Source organism: Protobothrops mucrosquamatus, unplaced genomic scaffold, assembly GCF_001527695.2.
Source record: "Protobothrops mucrosquamatus isolate PMUCROS unplaced genomic scaffold, P.Mucros_1.0 scaffold3515, whole genome shotgun sequence".
Lineage (NCBI taxonomy): Eukaryota > Metazoa > Chordata > Lepidosauria > Squamata > Viperidae > Protobothrops > Protobothrops mucrosquamatus.
Window position 1 is genome coordinate 61,456 of NW_015389485.1, and position 20,636 is coordinate 82,091.

Here is a 20,636-nt window from a genome sequence, read left to right on the forward strand (position 1 = left end):
GCCCATCTTCAAAGTCGTTTCTTTGTCCCCTGTCACATCAGAGGGCAGTGTGTAGCTGGACTCTAGACCCACACCATCTGTGGGTCCTTTTGCAGCCCATCTGGCCATCTTCTGAAGATCAACTTTTTTTCTTTTTAATTCGTCGCTGGGGGGGAATCTTCCCGTTTCAGGGACCACCGAGAGGTTGCGATGAATTTCGCCGCCCAGCTGTTCTACTCCACGGGTTTAAAAAATGGATTATCCAGGGAAGAGAGCGAAGAAGAACGAGAATACGATCCGTTCTGGCAAAGGTTGGACTCAGTTGCCCTGTGATGTAGAACGTAGCCTGTTGCTTTTTTTTTCCCCCCTTTAAAAAAGGATGGACAATCCCACCTTTGTACCTGCGGCCAAATCCGTGGCCCTTCCCTCCCGTGGACCCCACCTGCCTTCTTATAATGCAGTAGTTGGAATGCTAGTTCGCTTCTTCCTTTATTTCATTGCTGTACTTTATAGGTAATCATGACAATATGATGGACTATCTCTTTTTCCTCTCATTTCGGTGAAATTGTAGATAGGATGAATATTGCAAAGAATGGATAAAAGCTTCCTTCCTTCCTTCCTTCCTTCCTTCCTTCCTTCCTTCCTTCCTTCCTTCCTTCCTTCCTTCCTTCCTTCCTTCCTTCCTTCTTTCCTTCCTTCCTTCCTTCCTTCCTTCCTTCCTTCTTCTTTCTTTCTTATCTCTTTTCTTTCTTTTTCTCTACCTCCTTTCTTTTTCTCTTTCTCCTTTCTTTTTGTCTGTCTCTTTTCTTACTTTCAGTTTCTCTCCTTTCTTTCTTTCTTTCTTTCTTTCTTTCTTTCTTTCTTTCTTTCTTCCTTTCTTTCTTCCTTCCTTCCTTCCTTCCTTCCTTTGTTTCCCTTTCTTTTTTCTTTCTCTCTTTTTCCTTCTTTCCTTCTCTTTCTTTCGTTTTTCTTTGTTTCTCTTTTTCTTTCTTTTTCTCTTTCTTTCTTTCTTTCTTTCTTTCTTTCCTTTCTTCCTTCCTTTCTTTCTTTCTTTCCCTTTTTCTCTTTTTTCTTTCTCTCTCTCTTTTTCTTTCTTTCTTTCTTTCATTCTTTCTTTCTTTCTGTTTCTTTGTTTCTCTTTTTTCTTTCTTTCTCTCTTTTTCTTTTTTCTCTTTCTTTCCTTCCTTCCTTCCTTCCTTCCTTCCTTCCTTCCTTTCTTTCTTCCTTCCTTCCTTCCTTCCTTTGTTTCCCTTTCTTTTTTCTTTCTCTCTTTTTCCTTCTTTCCTTCTCTTTCTTTCGTTTTTCTTTGTTTCTCTTTTTCTTTCTTTTTCTCTTTCTTTCTTTCTTTCTTTCTTTCTTTCTTTCTTTCCTTTCTTCCTTCCTTCCTTTCTTTCTTTCCCTTTTTCTCTTTTTTCTTTCTCTCTCTTTTTCTTTCTTTCTTTCTTTCATTCTTTCTTTCTTTCTGTTTCTTTGTTTTTCTTTTTTCTTTCTTTCTCTCTTTTTCTTTTTTCTCTTTCTTTCCTTCCTTCCTTCCTTCCTTCCTTCCTTCCTTCCTTCCTTCCTTCCTTTCTTTCTTTCTTTCTTTCTTTCTTTCCAAAGACCTTGTTAGATACATTGCGCTTTCCCAGTAATTAGATTTGTTGTTTCTTTAACACTGTAGATTATTATTATTATGTCATTTTCCTCTTAGTTTCTATGTCCCAAAGGTGCTTTTTTACTCAGGAGGCAACTGGACTTTCTTGTGTTTCTATGGTTTTTATCTTCTAACTTCTTGCTGCAAAGGTGAACTGAAATCAAGAAGCCATATTATGGGCTGCATGTTTTATCTGAATTCCTTTGTGTTCTGTATGAACCTCATAAGATGTGGCTTATTCGGACGGCTGATTATGGACTGATTTCAAAGCTAATTGTATGATAGCCCCAAAGCTGTAGGAGCCGATCCTGTTTATGTTCCTATAATAGAAATCATAAATAAGTTATACTCAGTAGGGGGAGCTTGCTGACAACTTACAGACTGACTAATTCTAATCCTTCCTCACGTTATAAAAGGCATTTATGCCTCCTAGCATCTAGCAAAGCAAGTTTTGCTAACATTGTAAAATAACACCACACTTTAAAACGTAACTACAATCAGAGTCAGTCATTAAGAAAATAATTTTTAAACAGCAGCAAGCATTACATTCCCATAGCAGCTTACACGAAATAGGAATAATTATGACCTAATTGCATACATTAAGAGAGAGAGAGATAAATATTTGTAAAATATCAACACTGAAAGCAATAAAAAGAGCTGAACCAGCAAAGAAGTATGCTTTGTTTAAAGCCAGAGAAGTTCCGAAAAGCATTAGCAAAAGTAGTAAGATAAGATAAAGAAATAATTTATTAATTGCCCTAAGATTTCTTCATCATCAAAGGACTGACATTTTTTTTTAAAAAAAACAAACAGCTTTTACCATTATTTGACTATAGAAAGAAAAGGTAGATAATGGTATAATTTTTTCCCCGCAAAGGCAATTAATCATCCATCCATCTATTATAATGACAGATGTCACATGCCAAATTACATACCAGATCCTGTCTAAACGGAGTATGTTTATAATATGTGCACCCAACTTTTACAATTTGATTACGTGTAGAACAGCCGTTCAGCAATACAACATCAACCAGGATACTCGTATAGATAGGAGCTTTTATCCAATCCAGAAATTTATCAGGATTTGGGGAGAAACCACATATGAAACACTTCTGAGGAATCACTGCTTGATTTAAATATTTAATATTAAATACTGTGTAAGGACTGTACTTGGCTTTTAAAAAACATTTCCTGTTTATTATAAGGAATAAGCAAACAAAGCAGTGATCCCTTGGCAATGAAAGGATACTCACACAAAGATGTTTTCACGCAATCTTTAGATTTTGTTAGATTTATACCAGGAGAAGATGATTCAGTTTTGTTTTTGCCGTTTGTCGTCTTCTTCTTCTTCTTCTTCTTCTTCTTCTTCTTCTTCTTCTTCTTCTTCTTCTTCTTCTTCTTCTTCTTCTTCTTCTTCTTCTTCTTCTTCTTCTTCTTCTTCTTCTTCTTCTTCTTCTTCTTCTTCTTCTTCTTCTTCTTCTTCTTCTTCTTCTTCTTCTTCTTCTTCTTCTTCTTCTTCTTCTTCTTCTACTTCTTCTACTTCTACTTCTACTTCTACTTCTACTTCTTTTTTTTGTGGTTATTCTTTTTATGTAAACATATCAACGGTTTTTCTCTGTTTCTGTCCCTAGCTCTGGAAAGATGTTATTTGCAAAAAAGTAGGTTTTTAAAATCCCATGACTTGTCTTGTTAAACCGACTAAAATTAAGAATGCAAACATGCACCTGTGTGTATTTGTGTGTGTGTGTACATGTCTTTGTAAAACGTTTAACTGTAAAACAATTTTTTTTAAAAAAAAATTCCATATGACATTTAAAAAAATATGCATGTAGAAACTAACTAGAATTGTGATTTTGCAATTACTTGCAAATGAGCTGTTGAATATGTTTTAAAAACACACACACACTGGACCCCACTGTTAGCCTTTGTTGAAGAATGCAGGATTCTGAACCCATATTAAATATATTAATACAGTTCAGCCATCAATAGACAAATATGAGCAGTGTATATGACAGTCTGGAACAGGGGTCTTCAAACTTGGTCCTTTTATGACTTGTGGACTTCAGCTCCCAGAATTCCTCAGCCAGGCATGCTGGCTGAGGAATTCTGGGAGCTGAAGTCCACAAGTCATAAAAGGGCCAAGTTTGAAGACCCCTGGTCTGGAACCTACAGTACTTGGATGGCCAAGGCTGAACCTGGTTTGTACTTGGATAAGAATAGAGCTGGAAGGGACCATGGAGGTCTTCTAGTCCAACCCCCTGCTCAAGCAGGAGAACCTATACCATCTCAGACAAGCAAGGTTAGACATTTCTGTATTCTTGTTTAGGAACCTTCTATGACAGGGATCTTCAAACTTGGCAGCTTTAAGACTTGTGGACTCAGCATAGCTGAGGAATTCTGGAAGTTGAAGTCCACCAGTCATAAAAGGGCTAAGTTTGAAGACCCCTGATTTATAGCTAAGTAGAGATGAAAGGCCTGGGGGGTGGGGGAAACCCAAAAAAATTGGGGGGGAAAACAGGGTTGTTTTTTTCCAAAGCTGTTTGGGGGGAAAAAATTCCAGGTTTTTTTTCCAGGCCTTTCCATCTCTACAGCTGGGGCACCTGATTTTCCTAATTTTCTCATAGAATGCTCACAATGTCCACCCCTAACCCTAACCCTTCCAGCATGTATATGTGTGTGCATGGTGATGAATGAAATGATGAAGAATATGAGTGAGAATCTAGGCCAATGATGGTGAACCTTTTAGAGACCGAGTACCCAAAAACCGCCCTGCCAGCACCCTGCCCTGCCACCACTCTGCCCCGCCCCTGTCCCACCCCCTACCCGCTCGCTCTACCCGCCTGGCCACCCACTACCTCCCTGGCCCGCCGCAGATTGCCCAGGCAGCCCAGCAGCACCACGGCAGCCACACCCTCTGCCCACACCCTGCAGCATCATCTGCGCGCGATGGGGCACAAGGGCGGAGTCTTGTCCCCGCTGTCCGGCTGCCATGTCCTAGGCTGCGCTGCTCCACACAGGCCGCGCCTAGGGGTGATTCTCCTCCAGGGGGTCTGCTGGTGAGGAGGGGGCCACGGGGGGAGGCGGGGCTCGGGCGACAGCACGTGTGCCCACAGAGAGGGCTCTGAGTGCCGCCTCTGGCACGCGTGCCATAGGTTCGCCACCACTGATCTAGGCCCTAAGTGGAGAATGTCCTCAGATCTCCCACGGTTGATGTTCAACAGGATGAACCGTTCATAACCCATTTCATTCCCTCTTCCTTTTAGGAGTGGTGAAAGCAAACCCAAAAAGCTAGCGGCATCCACCAGCTCTGAATTTCCTTCGCATAAGGATCGGCAAAGAAGAAGCAGCCGCGCTGAGCAAAGGCTATCGTCCATCCACCCGGAGAGGCTGAAAGATTTTGGAGAGGAAGAGGAATTAAACGGGGGAGTGAAGACATGGGAAATGAAGATTGTTAGCCAGGAGGAGGGAAAGCTGAATGATTCTGCCACCTGCCCGGAAGTGGCTGTTAGCAAACCGGTTTATACCACCTGCAAAAAAATCCAAGAAATCAACGCTGCGGCGCTCAAGATCCAGCATGGAGTCCTGAAAACCCCGTGCACGGTATCGCTCTTGATTGTTTTTTCAATGCCAGTGAACTTCCAAACCATGTTAGAAATCAGAATTACACATTCCTTTCAATACATAGGGTGAGGAAGCTGTCCCAAAGATGCTTTTTTTAGGAGGCAACGGGACTTTCTTGTTTTTCTGTGAAGACATTTTGCTTCTCATCCAAGAAGCTTCTTCAGCTCTGACTGGATGGTGGGAAATGGAAGGATTTATACTCTTTGCAGACAGCTGGTCATTTGCCTTCTTGTAGGGAGACATTTAGGCCACTTGGAGGTTTACCTGTGTCCTCAGGGTCATCTGAGTGGTGCAAATGGGTGTGGAGCCTTTTTGGAAGTGTTGAAAAGACTGTGTTGTGGACTGGAGATAGGAGGTGTAGTATACTCCCTCCTCTGTTGAGAGAGGGCTGTTCAGTTTGGATATAGATGGCCTCTTTGACCCCTCTTTCAAACCAGCGGTCTTCTTGTCCAAAATGTGGACTTTGATGACACTGATAAGCCTCCAGGGGCATCAACGACTCTCTAAAAGAAGGCGAATCGCCAGCCGTCTGCAAGGAGTATAAATCCTTCCATTTCCCACCATCCAGTCAGAGCTGAAGAAGCTTCTGGGATGAGAAGCGAAACGTCTTCAAAAGAAAAACAAGAAAGTCCAGTTGCCTCTTGAAAAAAGCACCTTTGGGACTTATCCAGTGGTGGGATTCAAATATGTGAACAACCATCCAGCCAATTGACACATGTCTAGTCTTGTCCATTGGTCAGATGAGATAGGTAGGGCAGAACTAATGCTTAACCTTGCTTAGAAGACACACAAACCCTCTGAGATCAGTCCAGTGATGGGATTCAGCCAGTTTGCACCACTTCGGCAGAACTGGTAGCTATTTATTTCTTACCCAGGCCCAGAATGGACTTCCAGAAGCGGCATCCACACAGAGAACTGGTTGTTCACATATTTGAATCCCACCACTGGATAAGTCCCAAAGGTGCTTTTTTCAGGTGGCAACTGGACTTTCTTGTTTTTCTTTGAAGATGTTTCGCTTCTCATTCAAGAAGCTTCTTCAGCTCTGACTGAATGGTGGGGAATGGAAGGATATATATTCCTTGTGGCCAGCTGGTCATTTGCCTTCTTTTAGAGAGTCATTGAGGCCACTTGGAAATTTATCTGTGTCCTCAAGGTCATCTGAGTGGTGCAAATAGGTGTGGAGCTTTCTTGGATGCAGGATGTTTTTGCCCTGTTCCTGTAGTCTGCAAAGTTTTCTGGAAATCTGTTCATATTCCTGCACCCTCTGAAGGGTGTTCACCCCAAAGTGCATGGCTAAATGTCTGTGGAGACATTCCACAGACATTCAATGCATAACATGTTCCCCATAGTAATCAACCACCACGTTGACAAACGCGAGCTATTCATTGCCTTATCAACTTAATAACCCAAAGTCATTTGAACAATCACCGCCTTCCCAATGATCTTTCCCATCTCACAGGAAGCAAGCAAACCCAGATAAGCTAGAACCAGCCCCTTATCATCCAAATAAATAATCTACGAACAACATGACATCAATCCCTTACAACAGAACATCTGTCCACGGCAGATCTCTTTATCACCCATAAGGCTTTGTTTGTGATTGTTAATCTATGGCCCTTTCTGAACTGTGCTTGTTAGCATCAAGTGTGATTGCTCAGAGCAAATAAAAATTGCCGCTGGGTGATCGATGGAGGGAACTTTTCAATGACAAATCACATCTGCCAGCAGTCCTCCAAGATTTTGCAGTTCGCAGCGTTAAGTGGAATGACTTCAATTCTACTTTGTGGATCGACACAGAACATTATAGCCACCACTCTTATTGTTTTGACATTTCTCTGAAAGCTGGGGTACAGTTCTAACAACTAATTAAGGTAAATCAAATCAGAAGGAAGCTTAAGGGAGAATAAACTCAAAAATAAGACATTCTGAAATAATGCACACAGTATTTCACTAAAAGCAAGACAAATCCGTGCAAAAGCCAGACGGCCATTAATTTAGTAGCAAAACTGGTGTAGACCAGAAATAAATTAATCCACGCTTCCGTGCAATTTCCTTTACTGTGAGTTGTTAAGTTTTGCTCCAGTTTACGACCTTTCAGGTCACAGTTGTTAAGTGAATCACTAAATAAACTGTCGTAAGTCTGTATGTTTGCTTTTTTAAATTAATTTTATTCAAATACAAATAATACAAACATCATGCATATAAGTCTAAATAAAAAACAGTATCAAAAATACAAATATTACAGTGCACCCACCCCCCTGGGGACCATTTTTATTACCTATATTTCTTATATAAGAACTAACAATATACAATATATTTCAATTGTGCCCTTATCCCCTCCAAAACAACACATTCAGCCAGAGTTTCATTCCATACAGCATTAACCTTGTGAACTCTCAAGCTTCCTCCTTCTGTTATATATTCAAGATGGACAATATTTAATATTTATTTGCTACGTATATGTAGGGATGTGGGTCTATACATATGTTGTTCATAGTATGCTTAGGTGTGTGTCATGGATGTGTTTCACTTTGAGAGTGGGCAACTAAATTTCATTTTTGATGTGTGCCATTGTGCCCACAGTATAAAAATGACAATAAAGGTTATCTTATCTTATCTTATCTTATCTTATCTTATCTTACCTTACCTTACCTTACCTTACCTTACCTTACCTTATCTTATCTTATCTTATCTTACCTTACCTTACCTTACCTTACCTTATCTTATTCCCTTTGCCTTCCACCAACACCGTTTTTATAAAATCCTCCTTATAATTATTTACTTTAATCGTCCCTTTTTTTAAATCAACCCCCAGGATCATATAGACCAATATCCCTTATTAATCAAGATGCTAAGAGTTTTGCAGCAAGATTGGCAAATAGACTGAATAAATTTGTAAGGCTGCATGTTTGCAAAAGTAAACGGAGTTACTCAATCGTGTCCCGTTGTTTTCAGTATTCTAGGCTTTCAAAGCAATATGGAATGGACATATATCTAAAGAAAGAGCTCCTTCAGTACACAGGAACTGCGAAGGAGCGAGGCGTGCTTCACCTCCTGATGTCCTTAAGAGAGGTAGGAAAATCAGAAAAGTGAAACACGAGCACCGGAGTGAATCAATGCCTTGCTAAATTTTGAAAGGACTGTGAGAAGTGAGCTAAGCTAGTCTGAAAGATAATATACTTCCAAGTTCTTTTTGCGACATTTCCCAAGGAGAGAAATTTTTCTCCCAGAAAAAAATTGCTGTAATAAGTGTTGCTGTTAAACTGGAATAGGAAGCTGGGTTTCCGTAAATTAACGGACACTTGACATGTTTTTGACCTTGCGCGTTCTATAAAACCTTTGCATTGAGTGAAATATGAATTCTGTGTTGTATTCATTTACCTGGTGCATGGAACAAAATCCTAGTGGTTCCTTTGAGGGGGAGCTGAAAGTTGTCAAGGCACCATTCCCCTTGGAAGACCTGAAACCCAGAAAGCAATATGAATGATGAAGCAGGAACACTAAAAAAATAAGGGAACAGACTGCTTATAAGCTCTTCGGAGGACAGCATCTGAAAGAGTAGCTTTACATGCTTAACGTGCTTTCTTATATATTATTACTGAACCCAAAACCAGAATAACAGAAGAGTGAGACGGGACCTTGGAGGTCTTCTAGTCCAACCCCCTGCTCAAGCTTATAAGTAGTCTGTTCCCCTATTTTTAGTGTCCCTGCTTCATCATTTATATTACTTTCTAGGTTTCAGGAACTAAGGAGGGATTTCTTGAGAGTGAGAACTATTAATCAGTGGAACAGCTTTTGCCTTCAGAAGCTGTGGGTACTCCATCCCTGGGGGCTTTTGAGAAGAGATTGGAAAGTCATTTGTCTGGAATGGTAGAGCGTCTCCTACTTGAGCAGGGGGTTGGACTAGAAGACCTCCGAGGTCCCTTCCAACTCTTGTCATTCTATTCACGTGATCGGGGAGGCTTGTACCCAGCTCCTAACCAATGTCCTGAACATTTGTGGGTTCACGTTCCCCAGGACCAGCAAAGAAACGGTGTGATTGTGGCCTCGGACTGCAACTTCTCCATGGCTGTCGCGTATCACGCCTCGGAACTCCACATTCCTGTCTTCGTCATCATGTCTGCTTGCAGCCCGCCAACCAGAGTGAAGACGTGTCGTGAGTACGGTGCCATGGTCATCTCCTACGGCTCTACTGTCAGAGACTCTCAGTTGCACGCCAGGAGACTTGCCCAAGAAAACAGCTACCTATACCTCGAAGAGTAAGTTGTTCGCTTGCAGAACGGTGTTTGCAAAACCCACACTTGAAATGAGCACAGCAGAAGAGTCTGAGTAGCTGTTTTCATCCTTACCTGCAGGTGGCAGTATCTAGCTGATTTGGGGCCCAGAAACTAAACATGGTTGCCAACTGGTCAGGACTTGAATAGGGTGCTTTTTTTCCCAAGAGGCAGCTGGACTTTCTTGTTTTTCCTTGAAGATGTTTCGCTTCTCATCCAAGAAGCTTCTTCAGCTCTGACTGGACGGTGGGGAATGGAAGGATTTATACTCCTTGTAGACAGCTGGTCATTTGCCTTCTTTTAGAGGGTCGTTGAGGCCACTTGGAGGTTGACCTGTGTCTTCAGAGTCACCTGAGCGGTGCAAATGGGTGTGAAGCCTTCTTGGAACTGCTGAAAGGACTGTATTGTACCCATTTGCACCACGCAGGTGACTCTATTCCAGAAATCAAACACAGGATAACGTTAGGCTGCCCCACGGTAGTTAGCATGAATAAGATCTGGAAAAAGCAGAGACATTGATATAACTACAAAAGGCAGGCTAGTTAAAGCAATAGTCTTCTCTATCGTGATGTATGGGTCTGAGAGTTGGACACTTAGAATGGCTGATCAAAGAAAGATCGATGCCTTTAAACTATGGCGGTGGCATAAATTATTGCATTTACCATGGACAGCCAGAGTAAGTATCAGAGATGTGTTAAATCGTATAAAAGCAGACACATCAATAGGAGCTAAAGTCATAAGCCTACCTCTGCTTTCTTTTGGCCGTATCATGGGTGCAAATTCAATGGAGAAGTCTAAGATGCTAGGAATGGTTGATGGAGCAAGGAGAAAGGGCCAGCGAAGAGCACGCTGGCTTGATAACATCAAAGCTGATGCAAAGTTGAACATGCAATAATTGAACGAAGCTGTGCTTGACCAGGTAGCATGGAGAGCACTTGCCTATCAAATCGCCAAGAATGGTTAAAAACAACAAATCAAATGGAACCGTTCCTCAGACTACAGAGCTCGGAGGAGTGATGAGAGTAAAAACTTTAAGGGGAGCTTGGTGTCCTGAAACAGCCAAGCTGTTTCAACATATATGACAGTGGTGGCGAACCTATGGCACGCATGCCAGAGGTGGCATGCGGAGCCCTCTCTCTGGGCACGCACCATCGCTCCAGCACACGTGGTCTCTAAAAGTTCACCATCACTGGCCTAAGGCCAGCCAGCCTGGAGCCACCATTGGGGAGCCCACCATCCCACCTGTCAGAGACCCCCTGGATCTCCCCCAACCCTGCCCGGCTCCCACAGGTGTCCCTCCCCATAAGCAACATCAAGGTGGCCACGCCCACCCTGGCCATGCCCACCCAATCTGCCATGACTACTGCAGCCACACCCATCCAGTGGCCACGCCCACCCAGTCTGCCAAGCCCACTGTAGCTGCACCCGCCGAGTGGTCCACACCCACCCGGCACCCGGCGATACATAAGTGGGTTTTGGGTTGCAGTTTGAGCACTCGGTCTCTAAAAGCTTTGCCATCACTGATATAGGAGAAGGAAAAATAGCTCTTTTGATAGAAGGGAATATTTATAGCTCAAGGTTGAACCGTGGGGTCCTTGGTGCTCTCTTCCTTGCAGACGTTTCATTACCAAACAAGGTAACATCATCAGCGCTAGTAGGGAGTAGAGTTTGCCCTCATTTTATATTGAACCTTTCCAAGTGGAGAACCCTCTGCACCTGGACCCAACCAGGTTTTGATGAGACATACCACATTGCTCTTGTCACCTGTACAGAGAGAGTCAAAAGAAGAAGAAAGGCATAAGGAGGTGGGTTGAGGGAACCCAAGGAAGGTAGATCATACACTATTGCTCTTTGTTAAGCAGCCATTCTTTTTTTTTTTTTCCTGCTTGTGTCTGCAGAGATGATAGTGCTATCTACCTATCAGGGCTGGGGACCATGGGTATGGAGATCTACGAACAGGTGCCCAAACTGGATGCAATGATATTGCCAGCAGGGATTCCCAGTGGATTGCTGGCCAGCACCTCTGCGGCCTTGAAGCATTTGAACCAACATATCTTTGTGGTGGTAAGCCTCCGTACAACTTTGCTTTCTTTGGGTGTGCATCTGGAAGCCTTTGCTTCAGCTTCAGACCTGGTTAATCCACCAAGAGCCAAGGAACAGAAAGATACGGAATCTCAGTAGGATAACAGAAAATAGAGACCACTTTCCTTCCCTTCGCCTCCTTGTCATATGGACTAGTGAACACAAGATTAAAACAAGGAAGCGGAACTGCCAGTACAATTTGCCCAGTTTTTGAGCACAGGAATTTCTTAAGTCACCTTCTTCAAAGTAGATGTCCTCTAGAAGTATTTTGATATTTTGATCCTGCAAAGCCACAGTTGCAATGCTGAATTTTGATCTCTCCGCCATTGGTCCAGCACAGGGGTAGGCCACCTTGGCTCTTTTGTGACTGGTGGACTTCAACTCCCAGAATTCCTGAGCCAGTCATGCTGAGGGGAAAGGGAGAGGTTTCCAAGCTGAGACGTGCTGGCTCAGGAATTCTGGGAGTTGAAGTCCACCAGTCATAAAAAGAGCCAAGGTTGCCTACCCCTGGTCTAGCACCCTAACCATAAAACCACATTGACTCTCCAAGTTCTAGCAAATGCATTTGCAAACATGCCAAGTTTGGTTAGTTATGACTGTTGGTGATTGCTCTCTCTTGGTGGTTTAGAGTGCTGGGGAACCAACTCAGATGGTATGAAGCTCTACTTCATATGTCTATGGTGATTCTCAGTCCTCCAGGTCATGGTTATCCCAAAAGTGCTTTTTCAGCAGGCAACTGGACTTCCTTGTTTTTCTCTGAAGACGCTTCGCTTCTCATCCAAGAAGCTTCTTCAGCTCTGACTGGAGGGTGGGGAATGACCTCATACCATAAGTGTACAGTATTCTCCTTTCCAGAAATATAGACCGACACTAGATGAGGGCTGTTCCTTCCAGTGTGTAGCAGCAGGAAGGTGTTTGTTATGTTTTGGGATACATTTTAATTTCATCCTAATAATGCCGAGTCTAAAGTTTCCGCAGGAGAACGAAAGAGCCCAGATGGGGAAACGAAAGGGTATTCTTAATATAAACTCTTTGGAAATCTGTGGAACTGTAAAAGATACGGAGGTGCAATAGGTGTGCGCTCAACTGAAACCCTGTTCTTATTTGCTTCCTGTTCCTCAGGGTGTAGAACTGGAGAACATCCCTGTAGATCAGCAGTCATTAAAGACAGGACAACCGATTCAAGATCACACCTACAGCCACCCTCAATTTTACAGAGGTAAAAGATTTGGGCCTTTTCTCTCTCGACTGTAACTATTGTGCAGATATTCCCGGGAACCTCTTTTGTGTCCATACAACTGTGTCTTCCTCCTACTCCCTAGTAGTCCATGAGTGAGACAGGCTCAGAGGTATTCCTGGAGATATCTTCCTATTCTTCCAGCCCTCTCCAAGGCCAGCCCGAAGGTCTGTCAAGTTTGTTAGGGGACTGGAGTCACTGGGAAGCGAGGCAATTGACACTGGAGAGCAAATTGGCAACTAGGAAAGCAGATTTCAAGATGGTGGAGGTTTCTGCCAACTGAAGGATGGAGGAGTGAAGCCCATCCAGCTGTGCAGAAAAAACCTAAAGGCAGCTTAACTTCCGTTATGTCATTCCAAGTCATGAATGAGGCCATTTTATGCTAAGACGGTAGGCAAGGCCATCAATCAGAGTTGCTTTATTTCAGCTTGTCACTGGCCATTCTTTTGCTCACCCCATGGTTATAAAAAGAACAGGTTTGAGAATTCTGTGTATACCTAATATTTGGAGTAATTCTGACTCGAGTCTCCCAGAGTTGAAATCTGACAACAAGATGAACTATTATTGCTCAATTGAGCTACAGTTTTCCTTTCTTTGAAAGATGCCCTTGACGGCATCTCTAGGCATACAAAAAAACTGACATTAGATCATAGATAAATTTATATTCATATTAAATGGCAATTAGTCTTTCTGAATAACCAACACCATTTACCCTTTATTATTAGGAAGAAATCTTTTCTTTTTCTTTCTTTCTTTTTCTCTTTTTTCTCCTTCCTTCCTTCCTTCCTTCCTTCCTTCCTTCTTTCCTCTTTTTTCTCTATCTCCTTTCTTGTTCTCTACCTTTCTTTCTTTCTTTCTTTCTTTCTCTTTCTTTCTTTCTTTCTTTCTTTCTTTCTTTTTCTTTCTCTTTCTCTTTTGTTCTTTCTCTTTCTTTCTTTCTTTTTCTTTTTCTTTCTTTCTTTCTTTCCTCCCTCCCTCCTTTCCTTCCTCTTTTCTCTATCTCCTTTCTTTCTTTCTTTTTCTTTCTTTCTTTCTTTCTTTCTTTCTTTCTTTTTCTTTCTCTTTCTTTCTCTTTTGTTCTTTTTTCTTTCTCTTTCTTTCTTTCTTTTTCTTTTTCTTTCTTTCCTCCCTCCCTCCCTCCCTTCCTCTTTTCTCTCCTTTATGTTCTCTACTCTTTCTTTCTTTCTTTCTTTCTGATAGCAATTAAAGAAAAACAGTGGGTATTTTTTAAGCTGCACAATGTTTTTCAGTAGGAAAATCAGGCAGCAGTCTTCTTGAAAACAAACCCTGCTTGTTTGGCAACATTTTTAAAAAACATCTAGGATAACTAACAGAAAGATGTATAAATAAGTACCATGGCACAGGGCAGAGTATAACTTTCAAATTAGTCTTTTGGAGACAGAAGGGTTTTTAAGGGCCACTCCTAGTTTTCTAGCAACAACTGGAAAAGTCACCAACGGCCAGTTTTCATGAAGTTTTGTTAATAATAAAAAGAAGAAGAAGAAGCAGCAATTTGGGGGCATTTACACTGGTGGAAGGGAAAAGAAATTGTGGAGATTGCCCTTCAGGATTTCATCTTCCAGTCCTTTGCCCTCAAAAAGGAGAGAGTCGCTTACTCTGAATATACTCTCCCTTTACTCAGCCTTCCAAACAAATCAGCTTAAAGGGCACACGGAATGCAGCATCTGAGAGAGGTCAAATTTCTCCAGCTGTAAATCCTTAGGATGGAGCACCGCCCCAGCTCTCCGTTGGTTGGCCCGCAAAGAGGAGAGGCGTTTTCAGAAAAGTATAAATTTTGAGCCTGCGAGATGAGGAGCATTCCAGGGCGTTGCTTGTGGGTTGGAAAAAACTGGTCCTGTCTGCTAAAATGCTGGGGGGTTTTTTGGGAGTGGAGGGGCAGAAAAATGGGATTTTTCAGACACAACTGCTTGCTTAAATTGCAGAAACCGTGAAGTTTTGTTTAAAATGGGCAGAGGGGTGATTTTTCTATGCCAGCTACTCGTTTGAGCTGCAAAAAGCACAACGTAGAAAGTTTGGCGAGGCTCTGTAGGAAATCTTACGTTGAGTTGTAGAGGGTGGAGATTTCCTGTTGTAAACTCTTTTTTTGAAAAGGAGAAACGCCTCCGTTTTTAGATGTTTGGTGTTCTACCAGGAAAGGGCTACAAGGATGATTCATTTCCTTCAAGCCCCATGCTGGTTTAGCTTGCAGAAACTGATCGTTTCTCATAGAAATCTCTGGCTTAAGTGATAATTTGATTTTAAGCACCTCTTTAGGCTCATTCAGTGAGATAGCTAAAGAACTATTAGTGACTTAATACCTATTTACTGAGGGTTTCACTGCAAGAAAGGAGCAAAAACCAACCATTTTTACTACAATATTATATGCAGCATTTTATTTCTATAGCAGGCTGACTCTTGAGTAGAGCCCCTGTATTGTAGATTGTTTCTGTCTTTTCTCTGCTGGGAGTAAAACTATTAAAAACTAGAGGGGAAGGAAAAAGCATTTATTTATTTTTTACCCTGTTTTAATGTTCCCTGTTTGAGACTGCTTTTAAACGGGGGAACATGCCAAAGATGAAAACTGGGAAAAATTTAATCCTGCGCAGCAGGCAATTGAAATTCTAAACATTGTGATGTAGTAGCATTTTTAGCAACTGCAGTTCTCATTGGCTTATCTTGGGCCACAGCTAGCTGACAAACCCCAAAAGATGGTTTGTAAAAGCTGTTTTACCTCATGGAATTCTACCTCTGCTCAGGGCAGGAATCTAATTAAACTACCCCAGAATGATACATTAGTCAATAATATTTATTCAGTTAATGACCAGCAAAATTAAAAAGAACAAAAAACAGTGCACCAAATAAAGACAGTAATGTACTAACAACTAGCAAAATGAATTGCGTAGTATAATGTTCACTGCTCTATTACAGAATTAATAGAGTTGTTAGCTACCCCCAAATGATAGCTTTCCAGCTACACTCATTGTACTAACAATTGGTTTTCCTGTGAGGAAGTTTTCTGCCAGTATTCCCTTGAAATTTACTTTCCCGTATCTTAAACTCCAGGGCTATCACTAGAACCGCCAGTGATATCAAATCAAATAAGTTTATTACAGCCATATGGCCAGAAACAACAAAATATCCAATTGTAGGCTACTTACATACTACTTACTAGTGATATCAAAAAAAGATTAAATCTACCAAAGATTTAAAAGGATTCTATCTCCTTCAAACAAGGTTTAACTGTTTGTTTGTTCATTTTCTATGGCCAGTTAATGATTCTGGGTGGCTTAACAATTGGAGAAAAAGATATTGGGATTAAAAATTTTAGATATATAAAAGAACCTTTTAAAACAAAAACAGTAAAAGGATTACGAACTGCCAATTCAAGATACACAAGAGTAAGATATATTTGGCTTGTTAGCAATATAGCCAGGAAACGGAGGCCCTGGCCACATTCAGTACCTCAGACTTAGGAACATAAACCAGGTTTTAGGGCTTTTACAAAAGGCTAACAGAGTTGGGTCCATTCTGGTCTCTGAAGGGAGGGTGTTTCACACAGCAGGGAAAATCTTGCTTCCCCCCCCCTTCAATCTATCTTCCTAAGGCTTAGTCTCCTCTCCCAAGTGTTTCTTTATTTCCCCTCATCCTTCTCCTTGTGTGCAAATAAGGAAACAGTTTAAAAAAAAACATTAAATTCCCTTGTAAAAATATCATGACTCTGAAGAACACAGCCAGAATATTTTCCATTAAGACTTGATGCCGCGGACTTAAAAGTAGTTGCTTTTGATGGTTGCTTCAAATGCAATTCTGACGATTAAATCTAGATAGTTGTATTCAATTTCTTTCATATTCCCAGTTGCTTTCCTACCTTTTTACCCCCTTTGGTTATCTTTTTGCCTTGATTGTCCATCCTGTGCCCTGCTTTGTGCTGCTCTTTTGACAGGTTCTTAATCTCAGAATAACCAGTGACAACTTGAAAGAATTTTTTTTCTGAACATTACAAGAAGCCTTGCCTAAATTCTAACATTAGACTGCAAAACAGTCAAAACTTGTACGCTGATTTAGCATTTATTTTATAACCAGTGGGTAAAACTATTCATGTATTCCTTTTCTCTCTCTCTCTCTCTCTTTTTTTGTTGCTTCGTTTTTCAGAATTGAGTGGTTTTGGCACCAATTCTTTTCAACTGACAGGGAACTGGGTTGATAAAGTTGTAACAGTGAGGTATGTGAAGGCCATGCTTTACTCTGATTAAAAATTAGCATTTGTGGTGGTTCCTTTTTGGGGTGTTTCCGGGCGATCTTAAGAACCAACCCATAAATTTGGTTTTCTGACTTGGGTACAAAACAGATCTGTGTTTAAAGGAGGAAATGGAGAGCAGGGAGATTCTAATTGGGATATAATTGAGTCATATCCAGAAAAGCATAGAATGGAAACCTTACAGATGCAGTCATTTGACCATATCCAAATATAAAACTAATACAAACAGACAAATAGATTCAAAGAAAATAGAACGTGTTCATAGCAAGTCCATCAACCCCAATCTGATCTCAATGTTCAATTCTCTTTGGCCTTTGACTTGCTAGCCATCTTCCAATACTTGAAGGGCTATTGCAGGGAAGGGGGGGTCTATTTATTCTCCTTAGCACCTAAGGATAGGACAAGAAGCAATGAGTGGAAGCAGCTCAGAGAAAAAATTCCAACCTGGAACTAAAAGAGAAATTTCCTTGATAGAACAATCAGTGGAACAGGTTGCCTTCTGGAGTTGTGGGTGTGCTCCATCTCTGGAAGTTTTTCAAGAAAAGATTGGACAACCATTTGTCCAGGATGCTATAAGGACTCCTGCCTCGTGCAAGGGGTTGGACTAGAAGACCTCCAAGGGCCCTTCCAGCCCTATAACTCTATGATTAATGAGATGTAGGTTTGTTCCCTGCAAAACATTTAAGCTGCCCCAGTATTATTTAGTTCTGAAATCATCTAAGTAAGCAGCCCTTTCTGTGGTTTGCACTCGAAAGGAAAGTGTCCAATGTCTCGCAACAGTTGGTTCTCCACACAGTCTTTCTTCAAATGGAACTCCTATATCTCACCTTAGAATCTAATGTAGGTTCATATCCAGAAATACTGGAGTGAGAAGAAGCAACAGATTTGTTGGTTCCAGAGAACAGAACATTGGCAGTTTTCCCCTGTGCCTCTGAGAGTTGAGTTCCTACTAAACACAAGGTCTCTGGTTTTTCTTTTCTAGTTCTGCAGGAAAACCTTGTATTTTAAAGATGGACGTGCCATTCATGGATAGTTGCACCCTAATTGTGTAATTTGCCCCTTTAAACTTGAATAGCCCACATCTGGGTTCCAGATCTGAACTGCCTTCCCAGATGTGAGTGCGATTCCTTTGTAATTTAGTTGCCAGCTGTCTAGGCTATACCTGAATATCGTCCCTTTCAGCTCAGACCACGGAGCTTTAAGAAGAAGGACATTAAAGTGATTCAAATCACTTAATTTTTTTTTAACTAGAATTAAAATCCACTGCAGCTCCAAGACATCAGGTTGAGAAGCGTCGTGCATTTCCAGGTTATCCCATTGTAAGTCGAAGACTTACCTGTATTGGGCGTGACAAAGATGAGCCTTGCTCTTGTTCAGTGCGATGCTTTTGAATAATTGAGAAACCAAGTGTCGTATTCGCACGGGGGCGGCAGGACTCTGTCTGACTTTGCTGTTCTCCTCCTTCAGAGAAGAGGATGTCTTGATTTCTATGCTGAGGTTGCTGGAGTACGAACGTGTTGCTGTCGACATAGAAGGGGCAATTGCACTGGCTGCTCTGGTGTCTGGGAAACTGCCAGAGTTAAAGGGCAAAAGGTATAAAATTATCCAAAGCTCAGTTTATGTATATTATTGATATTACCTGGGGATATCTTAGTGCTTGGACTGGACGACCACCCAAGGAATTTCAAGGTTGTACACTAGACTGCAGAATTGCAAAAAAATATCCCCAGAGAGTTGAGTTTGACTCAATGGAGAATTATCTTCCTCCAGTTTGGTTGGCAACTTCTAGTTGATCTTGGCTGATCTCAGAAGCCTAGCAGAGTATCGGGGTTTGGTTGAGAGATTACCGAGATATCTCAAACAAGGAAAAAGCACTTTCTTATCCTCACCAGAAAAACTGCTTGGGCACGTTAGTCTCTGTTAGTCTCCAGCTGTTGAGCTCAACATCCAGAAAGCAAAGGGGACATTTATTTCCAAGTCAAAAGAAATGCAGAGGGCTGGACTAGAAGACCTCCATAGATCCTTCCAACTCTGTCATTCTGTTAAACGAATCTCCTGCTTCAAGCTGCTGCTTCTTTTGAAAGCTGGTGAAGGAAAGCTAGTTGAGGGTTTGGAAGGCTAATGTTGTCAGATTCTCTTAATTCCATAAAATGAAACCAACTTAAATGTCTGAGTTTAGGACATTGTAGTTGTCCACTTGATGGGTAGTTGATGAATTGGAGCCACTTCTTCATGGCTTCTGATGTGTGACCTGGGAAGTGGGGGTCCAGTACTGTAAGGAGCTGTTCCTTTAACATCCCCGTCTTCCAGAGATACTCACTGTGTCAACGTAGAACCTTGTTATCCTCTGGGGACCATATCAGGTGCTTGGTAGGTAGGGCAGCTACCCATTCGGCTGACATGGTTAAGCCAAAAACTGAAACCTCCCACCCCTGAGCACCCGTAACAACGCACAACTCACTCCTTCACTCCACAGTCATCAATCACATTCTCCAATTAGTGTGAAGTGTGAATTGCTCCCTCCCTATTTCTCCTGTTACAGCTGACCTTGGCTGTGCTATGCTGAGATATTGTTATGATTAACTGGCATACTTTCCCACATACTAGGCTAGTATCGTCTGCTTTAACTCTAGAAGTGATATGTAGGCTAAATAAAACATGTTTGCTTCTTCACATATGGCAAGCAAGAACATCCAATGTTAGCAGACTTGACATCGGCATTATAATCCAATAAATGGATGATTATATGTGTAGAATGTAGAAGAATGGAAGGAGCTGAGTAGATATGGAGACAAAAGTGTACAAATATTGAAGGCTTGTAAAACAGGCATTTACTAGAAGGCTTTGGTTACAGATAGCCAAAGGGGAAGCATACGGTATATTTTAATCCTTGATCCTATTAAATCTATCAAATAAGCTATGAGGGGGAAATGGTTTATTTCGTTTTCTCACCTTGTTTCAGAGTGGCTGTTGCCGTCAGCAATGGAAACATGGAACTCCCTCAGATGAGGCAGTGCATGGATCACGCCCTTACTTTGGACAAAAGAGTGTGTAAATTCATGGTCACCATCACTGATTGTCCAGGAGAGATTTCAAAGCTGTTGGAGACCTTAGCTCGCGAGGAAGCAAGGTAGTTTAAACCGTGGTTTGACTTTGATGGGGACCATAATCCACCAACCTGGATAGTAGGTTGAAAAGGTTGAATAAAACAAAAGAATATTCAGTGTTATCACTGTCCCAGATAGTCACCAGGACCCGAGGTTGGCTTGATTACTTGTCATCGTTAGTGGAGATTTTGATGTGGTAGGAAGCCAACTACTTTGCCCATGAAAATGTATTTATTTGTTAAATTTATTTGCCATCTATCTTACCATGGGGCTACTGTAGGTGGCTTATAATAATAAAAAGGGAAGAAAAACGAAAGGCATATAAACAGAAGTAAAACCATAGGACAATAAAATAAGAACACACCAATATGATAACCAACAAGATGGGACGGTTGGAGAGCAGAGAGGAAGGAAGGAGGTGGAATCTGCCCTCAATCCAGCAGCC

The 20,636-nt window shown here is 41.6% G+C and overlaps 1 protein-coding gene across 1 annotated transcript; it reads left to right on the plus strand.

Annotated features, from left to right (window-relative positions):
- Positions 1-189: 189 nt before the first annotated feature.
- Positions 190-20,198, plus strand: LOC107297764 (L-threonine ammonia-lyase-like). Its single transcript, XM_029286383.1, is given in 10 exon segments — positions 190-290; positions 4,876-5,212; positions 8,189-8,305; positions 9,251-9,492; positions 11,406-11,571; positions 12,712-12,808; positions 16,979-17,048; positions 18,552-18,677; positions 20,047-20,164; positions 20,166-20,198. Coding segments are annotated over 10 exon segments (1,407 nt in total).
- The last annotated feature ends 438 nt before the right edge of the window (positions 20,199-20,636 follow it).